This window comes from Cibotium barometz, chromosome 24, assembly GCF_041138505.1.
Source record: "Cibotium barometz isolate CiBa-2024 chromosome 24, ASM4113850v1, whole genome shotgun sequence".
NCBI classification, from domain to species: domain Eukaryota; kingdom Viridiplantae; phylum Streptophyta; class Polypodiopsida; order Cyatheales; family Cibotiaceae; genus Cibotium; species Cibotium barometz.
Window position 1 is genome coordinate 19,448,945 of NC_141069.1, and position 9,069 is coordinate 19,458,013.

The 9,069-nt window shown below is 38.9% G+C and overlaps 1 protein-coding gene across 4 annotated transcripts; it reads left to right on the forward strand.

Annotated features, from left to right (window-relative positions):
* Positions 1–4,824: 4,824 nt before the first annotated feature.
* LOC147624984 (uncharacterized) lies at positions 4,825–5,889 on the forward strand. Of its 4 annotated transcripts, none has more exons than XM_086818919.1 (3): positions 4,825–4,935; positions 5,029–5,164; positions 5,278–5,889. In XM_086818919.1, exons 1-3 carry the CDS (start codon positions 4,910–4,912, stop codon positions 5,731–5,733), a joined length of 618 nt encoding a protein of 205 aa, XP_086675045.1. In that variant the 5' UTR covers positions 4,825–4,909; the 3' UTR covers positions 5,734–5,889. The 4 variants fall into 4 exon arrangements, with proteins under 4 accessions (XP_086675045.1, XP_086675044.1, XP_086675043.1 ...); XM_086818918.1 differs by having other exon boundaries at positions 4,829–4,935; positions 5,257–5,889; XM_086818917.1 differs by having other exon boundaries at positions 4,855–5,164.
* Positions 5,890–9,069: the final 3,180 nt, after the last annotated feature.

Consider the following 9,069-nt stretch of genomic DNA (forward strand, 5'->3'; position numbering starts at 1 on the left):
ATCCATTCTTTCACATACTCATCCACATCCATTCTTCACATACACATCCACATCCATTCTTCACATACACATTCATATCCATTCTTCACATTCACATCCATTCTTCAGATACACATTCATATCCATTCTTAACATACACATTCACATCCCGATTCACATCACATTACATCTCATTCATTCATTCACATCTATCTGATTCACATGTCATCACATCTCATTCATTCACATCCCGATTCACATCACATTACATCTCATCCATTCATTCACATCTATCTGATTCACATGTCATCACATCTATCTGATTCACATGTCATCACATCTCATTCATTCACATCCCGATTCACATCTCATCCATTCATTCACATCTATGCTCCCTTCAGCATAAGACAGTCCTTTAAGAAAACAAGGTTTCTATGCAAGTTTTCAGTTTGATTTTCTTTTGAATACAAGAGTATTTCTTGAGTCAGTATCCCCAAAACTTCTTGATCGGAATTCTGAATTTCATACCAGAATTCCTCGAATTCTATAACCTTGATCCACAGATCAATTCGAAGGGTCTCAAACTTAGTTTCAGATTTGAGTATATTTTTCTAAACTGGTCACATCTTCTTTCCTCGAAACTGACGAAAGAGTTTGGTCTTGGTTATAGTCTAATTCAAGGTTCGAGTCTTCGGATAAGATTTTTCCTGAACTATCTTTTTCGAAAAAGTTTGATAATTCAGTTTTACTATTTTACTGAAATTCTTTCATTGAATATTCACTTAACTAATTTCTAAATTAGTTACGAATTCCAATGAGAAATAAATTAATCATTTATCTGAATATTTCGATCTTGATAGATTTCTTGAATTTTCTTTTTACAATCCGTGTGAATATAAAACGATAGAAATTTCTCTCTTAGAGTATTTAATTATTCATTTATCAAATACTCATAGAATTTAAACATAGAATTTAAGAGAATTCTAACTTTGATATAAAAATTCTTTATGCATCTATTCATGCATAAAAATCAACTTCAGTGGGAATAATACTTTTATAAAAAAATCATTTTATGCATCTATTTATGCATAAAAATCAACTTCAATGGGAATAACACTTTTATAATAAAAAGAATTTCTTTATAAATCTATTTATGCATAAAAAATCAAATTTAATAAGAATAACACTTTTGTAATAAAAATAAATCCTTTATGCATCTTTCTATGCATAAAAAATAAATTTAATAAGAATAACACTTTTGTAATAAAAATAATTCCTTTATGCATCTTTCTATGCATAAAATCAGATTTTATAAGGATAACACTTTTGTAATAAAAATAATTCCTTTATGCATCTTTCTATGCATAGAAATCAAATTTAATAAGAATAACACTATTGTAATAAAAATAATTCTTTTATGCATCTTTCTATGCATAGAAATCAAATTTAATAAGAACAACACTTTTATAATAAAAAAATTCCACTATGCATCTTTCTATGCATAGAAATCAAATTTAATAAGAATAACACTTTTATAATAAAAAATTCCATTATGCATCTTTCTATGCATAGAAATCAAATTGAATAATTAATATCAGTGATATCCATGCATATTCATAGGTGAATATGTACATGGAGTAATTAGAATATTTTTTTTAGATGCAAAAATGGTGGGAATTACTCTTTTGGAATAACATAAAAACAAACTTTCTTTTTCACAAAATTCTGGAAAATTTTGTCATAACCTCCTTTATATGGCTGACCATTTCTCATTTTTTTCCTCCTCCACTTATCTTAATTAACCCAATTTAGAAATTATAGAACTTTAATCTACAAAATTTTCTAAATTCAAGAGAGTAAACAATAAGAAGAGTTTAATTAATCACTTAGTTAATCTTTCTAGGATTAAGAAAGGTTGGAATGTAAAGAAGAGAAGGGGGTGGCCTTTTTATCAAAGGCATAGCATTTGAATTTAATTTAAACATTTCAAAACATAAAAATCAAGAAAACCATAGATTTTTCATTAAACAAATTAAGAAGATTAACTTACATAGAGCTTGTAAGCTCTCCTTTGGCTTGAGGGATTGAGGGTTCTACTCTTGTTTGAAGCAAGAGTGGCCACCAATTCACTTTGGAGAGGATTAGGCCAAAAACAATTGAATTATTAAAAAAATTCAATGTAAATGGCTCAGGACAGGAGTAGAGTAACAGTGCATAAACACCATTAAGTTTTTACAAAGGGGGAGGCTTCTATTTATAGGAAAAAGTGAGCCTCTAACCAAGAAAACTGATTCTAGAATTTTCCAGATCAGTTTGGTCAAATTTTGACCATTTTTGGGTCACTTCAGCTTACTTTTTGGATCTAGTTTTGAAACAGGAGAGAGGAGAGATGAAAATATCTTATTTTATTGATTAAGAATTGGGGGTAATGATGAGAAAAAGGCACATACTTCATGAGGGGAGATCCCCACACTGAGGTGTCAAAATTCAGTTTTTTTAATTCTTTTCTTTGGTCCTTAGTCCACTCTTCATCTTATGTGAGCATTTACTCATTTTTGGGGGGTTTTTCTTTTATTCTTCAATTTATCTCCTCCCTACATTTGGATTAATCTTATTGGTCCATAGGAACCTTAATTGGACCATAATCCAAAATTTTCTGAAAATCTGGACCCTTAGGCTAAGGTCCTTTATACCTATTTTCAATTAATTCCAATTGCACATTGGAAAGTTCTTTTTGAATTTCTATTTCAGGGAAACCATTTTAGACACTAGGAGGATTTTTATATCTAAAAATATCTCAGTTTTGAATTACCTCCCTCTCGACATTTTCTCTCTCCAGGCCAAAATAGGATAAAACTGGATCTTTCTTTTATTTCAGAGAGGGGAATAATTATAAGATCAGAAGGGGAGGTTCTTACACCTGCACAACTCAAAAGCTGGAGGGAGGAATCTTACAATAATGAATGTGTAGGTTTACAACCAATCTCTCTCTCTCTCTCTCTCTCTCTCTCTCTCTCACACACACACACACACACACACACACACACACACACACACACACACACACACACACACACGGCGTTACATATGCCACCCATAATGAATGCATAGGGTTGCAACCCTCGAAAAGACAACATGTCAAAGTAGCATAGTCCTCCCCAATGCATATCTTAGGCTCTAATCCTCTCAAGCTCTCTGCATTGGCTAGCCTCTACATCTGTCGCACCCAAGGGCCAAGGCTCAAGCAATACACCAAATCACCAATACCCCAAAGTAGCGCCGACTTACCTCAGCAAAGGACACTGTCGACGACGACAAAGAGCTACACGCTCATGAGAGCAGACCGAGGAGAGGAGGCGATGGCCAACCGATAGCAACCGCACCTACACCACAAACACACACGCTGGTGAGACAAACACATAGGTTCACCAACCAGGCTTACCAGCCACACACAACACAAGGTCTAGGGAGATGGAAGAAGGCAAGTAGAAACAAAAGGAAGAGGGAGGTCAGGGATGAGTGACATCAAGTAGCATTAGCAGAGGAAGCCATTGTGTGGATAGTGTGATTGGGGGAGTCTCCTTACACATGAACGTGCACTATCTTTCATGTTGAAGCTTAGAAGCGAGAAGTTACAATGGCGATGGCTCAACCGGCTGACAACAAGAGCATAGGACCATGGGCTTAGCAAGTGCAGTTGTTGTTGGTGGTTGTGGGTGGCAACTTGTAAGAAGGGAGGCGAAAAGGCTTACCTGAAAAGATGGACATCGTAGAGAGATACATGGTCGTTAGAGCAGACCGAGGAGGGGAGGCGACATCCAAACGGGAGCACACGCACCTGCACAACAAACAAAACAAACAAAATGAGAGAGAGAGAGAGAGAGAGAGAGAGAGAGAGAGAGAGAGAGAGAGAGAGAGAGAGAGAGAGAGAGAGAGAGAGAGAGAGAAGAAGAAGAAGAATGGCTCACCCTGCACACAACACACAGAAACATGCTCGAAGACCTGATTACAAACTTGCTCGAAGTTACAAACTCGCTCGAGGAAACGAAGGTAGAAGGTAGCCACATTGAAGGAGGAGGCGGTGTTGGCCCTGCAACCTGTGGGGTGGGTGACAGAGAGGAGGAGGGGTGGACCTGCAACGCAGAGGGGAATTGAAGGAGGAGGCAACTGCATGCTACACTGGCCCTGCAACCTGTGGTGGTGGGTGACAAAGAGGAGGAGGGGTGACAAAGGAGAGGCGGCGGCTGCATGGAATGCAAAGGTAGCGAGGAGAAGTGACGGTGAGTCCACATGGAAGTGCAACCTCAAAAAAATCAGCCACGTGGAGGGGGGGTCGATGCTGGGTTAGATATAGGTAGAAGTAATTTTGGCATGTTGATGTGTGTGTCAATGAGGTGTCTTTGGAGGGTAGAGGTTACCACTCACAAAAGCTAGTAGTTTATCTTATGTAGTTTATATCCATTGCAGAGTGAAATTCTTGGTTGGTAACGAGATTTGGGGGACCTTTGCAACTAGGAAGGTGCTACAACTTACATATCAACCATTTACTTTGCCCCTCTAATTCTAAGGGTCATGCTAGAAAATAAATGGCATTTAGTTTATTTTTTTGGATTGATTGATTTTTATTTTTTGAGCTTAACTTGAATTTGAAAGTACAACTACTCTACGCGCACACACTAATGCCATCACTCGCTCGCACAGGGGGGAAATGGAACCCGTATCCTTGCAACTCTTGATCTCCAATCTTACCACCACTGAAGAATTTTGAAATCAAGGAATCCATATTGAAATTTGACATATCCATTTTTTCAAGAAGAAAAAACTTCAGCATTATGTCTTTTTTTTTGGGGGTTTTTTTTGGGGGTTTTTTTTTTGGTTTTTTTTTTGTAATGTTTGCAACGAGCCCGAAGGTTTCTTCCTAAAGAGGACGATGGTGCGAGCTGTTGCTAAACTCAGGTACATGCGACCTGCTCTTTCGAGTGGATGGGTCCGGCCTAGGGCTGCGTTTGGGTATGGTTCCCACACTCATGTTGATGCTGCTGCAAACAGCAACTGTGCACAGAGGCGAGGGGTGGTTAGCGGCGGCGGTGGCGGCTTACCTCCCGACCGTGAGAGGAGCGGGGCAACAGTGGCAGCACCTTCTCGGTTTTCGGCACAGCTGCACACCACAGGCGAGGTGGAACAGGTGAGTGCTTTGGCAAGGGTTTGCTTCATCAGTTCCTTATCTCACATCTAGAAAATTTTTATGTAAGCCATATGCCCATAAAACCATAACAGATCAAAGCTTCTCTAGAGCAGGCCCAGAATCACCAAAAACGTACATGCCATAAGACCTTCATGCTAGAGCTTCTCTCCAACGTGGAGGAATTCGAGGCTACCATCCCGGATTCCAAACAAGACCCCCCCTTTTGTGGCGATGGCGACCGCTTCTTTGTGGATAACCAAGATGCCCTTGCCCAATCCCTGGCGAAAGCTCACACGGCATGGGAGGTGATGTCTGGCACATCTCGCAGTACATGGACTGGGTCCTTGGAGGGAATGGCATTTGCCATTGATGCAATGAAAGAGGATGAACTGTTTGGAGGAACCATGAGCAAGGCTGATTATCAACTTCTCTTTCGAGCTTTGTTTCCTGGTCTGAGTGTGAAGATGGTAGTGCGCATGTCGTCGACCAGGGGCGGTTGGCCTGACTGTTATAAAAAAATCCTTGATGCCCGAGACTTTCGGTCAAGACATTTAACACTTCCATGCTAGTCCCCTTTCCTTGATGCATCACAACAAGATGACAAATACAAATGCGCCTCAAGTTGTCTTCCTCCTCGTGTGTGTTTTGCATTCACCTGCATTCAGAGGTTGAATGGCAATGGACTTGAATACAGCAATATTGAATGGCAATCAAATATTATGTGTACTTGACATGCAAAAGGTGCGATTAACTTTTCTTGCAAATGTGCAGACACCCTGTAACTTCTTAAGGGGAGAGCTGGCAGGTTATTGTGTTTTTAATATGCCTGTTTGAGGACAATCTTCCTGTCATGCTAGGGCCCTGTCAGTAGGGGAGCTTCAATGATACTTGAAATAATTTCACAAAAAATAAATGGTTGGGGCTTTTAGCTTTAAGGGCTGAGCCCAACATGACTCCCCCTGTTCAAGGAATCGGCAGTTCGAACCCTGACGTCTCAAGGGAATAATGGGTTTGTACTTGGATCCTTGCTTTTGCTTGGAAATCCTTGCTATTCACACCATCCCTCATTCTGTTAAGCTTGTGCATGTTTTTCAAAATATACTTCTTGGCCCTCTAATGTTTAAGATAGTGAAAGAAAAGTAGGTTAGTCTATAGCGTACTTTTCATTTGGAATACTGCTTTTTTCTTGTTTGCTTATGTATTCTGATTTACGTGCTATTCATTCCCTATTAACATGCAGTAAAATGTAATGAGCAAAATGTAAAAAAGGAAGATCTAATTAATGTTGTTGTGCCTTTTTTCCCCCTTTTTGTGCAAGCTAGCATTACGAATGAACTTATTTCCCATGCCATTCCTTGCTTGCTCTCCATCAAGGAGGCTATCCTACCAGGTTGTGATAGTGCTACTCATTGAACAAGTGCTCACATCCTCGAAAAAGCAAAGATGAGCACACCCTTTTCATCTATTGTTGTGATAAATAACGTAAAATCTATGATGGCAGTTCTTGGCATCGGTTTACGGCATCGGTTTTACAAGTTTGTAGAACCTATGACTCACAATAATCAACTATTGAAAACTCCAATAGGAACAAGCATATGAGCTGAAGAAGAAAACATGACGTGCATTTGTCTTGATTGATTAGCCTTTTTGATGTTGGTAAAAGAACCCTTTTATTTATACATTGTTGTGTCATGTGGTAGGTTTTAATGTTTCGGCCTTTGTTTTTAGCCGCCAATCCATTCCTAGAATACCATCCTATAATCCAAGAGGCAAGAATTTGAATCTACATTCAGGTGCATTGCAACTTGTTTGTCTTGATTGATTAGATGTTGGTAGAAAAGAACCCTTTTATTTTTACATTGTTGTGCCATGTGGTAGGGTTTACTATCTCGGCCCTTGTTTTTAACAATTCCCTAGAAGGATTGGCAAAAAGTCGTCGTTGATTGGCAAATGTGAATGTGAAAGATCCATGAAATGGTAGATTATTGTAGCTACTATGTATAAGATGATGCAATTGAGATGATAGTAGAATTGTTTAATGAGACATGGATGATTGCATAGAGCTTGCTCCTCTCTAAAGATTAGTGATGGAGCTTCTCATGGGCAGCTACAAAGCCACATGTTATTTAACATGAGGCTATCTACAATCACACGTAGCTTTTTTCGCACCTGTACTTTGCCATTTGAAACAACATGAGGATTGTCACCTTTGTGGTATCAATCTTTAGGGCATTCTTGCCAATTGACGTGGGAATTGAGTGGCATCACTCTCTTCCAAGGATTATCTAGCATTGTGTTCACCAAAGAATATGGTAATAGCCTTGAACAAGGGGAAGTAGCGAAAGGGTCAACAATTAGGAAAGAATTCAACCTAGCTAATGAGAACAATTCATTTGCATCTTTCGTGTTATCACACTAGTGAAACCTTGCAAGCTTTGGTAGAGAGAAAGGGCAGAAAGAGACATGAAGAAGCTCAATCTCAATCCTAATGCCTTGTGTTTCTCATAATGAGGGAGAGAAAATAAAGCTAACAAAGAGAGAGAGAGAGAGAGAGAGAGAGAGAGAGACAGAGTGTTAAAACCCTAAGATCTCTTTAGATAATTTTCATAGGCATAAACTCATCCACCTAACCACCTCTGAGCCCAAGGGATACACACATGAATTACAATGAAGTATCTCATACCTTAACCTTGATGTTCCATACCATCAAGAGATATGACTTCATTCCAGCAGCATATAGCTCTAGTGTGAAATAGTAGGTGAGTAGATACAATCCTCTACACAAGAGAATATCTTTTGAGTGTGTCTCATGTTCCTATTATATAGAAGGGTCCTCAAGTGACTCTTGACTCTCCAATTTCATGTGTGACCCTTGGATACATGACCCTAACCTCAACCCTTAAGGTTAGTCCTAATCCATGCTTCACTAGAGCTTGTTCCCATGCTCCCATGCTCACAAGCCTAATGTGGGTTAGCCTCCTAGTATATGCACATATAATGTGCACATAAGAGAGAGAGAGAGAGAGAGAGAGAGAGAGAGAGCATTCACTAAGAAGAAGAGCAACCAAGCAAGCTATTCACTACAAGAGCTCAATAAAAATAAATTATGGCAATAGGAGTGAGTGATTGTATTTCCATTAATTAAAATGCCTTATATACAAATCCTTACATTTCCAATGGCCAGCTACCCATGGGGTATCTAGGAGGCTCAAAATGAAAAAGGCTTAACCTAGGCTATGTATATACACTAACAAGTGTTAACACATAAGCTCATAAGCTTGGCTAAATCACCAAGTCTCTTACCATAAAGTACTTAGAATGTGTACAAAATGTAGGTATCAGAAAGCAGATCCACTGCTAATAGGCTCTCTTTCCCAATCTTGGTGAGGGATGGTAGGGATCTAGTGGTAATACTAGGAGTAGTGGGTGACACAGTCTTACTTAATTTACCTAATAGTGCAGTGGAAAGATATGTAGGAGGTATATACGACTATCTCAACAAGCGAGGAGCTTGAAGCGTGGAGATACTAGATCCACGTACTACCCAAACATTTATTATAGATGTGGTCCTTGGTTTTGATATCAAAGAAGGTCATCTAGTGTAAGGTACGCCTGGGCCACCCAATGCAAAAACTCAACAATGAGACCGATAATAAGCTTGAAGAATTGGATGGTGATCATGAAGTTTAGATCTGGCACTTTGTCAAAAGTTACAATGAAGGTATGTACCACCTTTAACATTAATGCACTGCTGATAACTTGAGGCTGCCTTGCGAATTAAACCACAAAAACTCAAATTTATGCTTCGAGTTGGCTTTTTGCTCCTACTTGAATTTAAGCTTGGAGTTGGCTTTTTGCTCCTACTTGAATTTAAGCTTGGAGTTGGCTTTCTGCTCCTACTTGAA

Bases quoted from the DNA above. Each gene is read 5' to 3' on its own strand.
- LOC147624984 (XM_086818920.1), top strand. From the start codon at position 4,910: ATGGTGCGAGCTGTTGCTAAACTCAGGTACATGCGACCTGCTCTTTCG. The intron at 5,165-5,256 runs GTGAGTGCTTTG...AAACCATAACAG, and splicing joins CCACAGGCGAGGTGGAACAG to ATCAAAGCTTCTCTAGAGCA.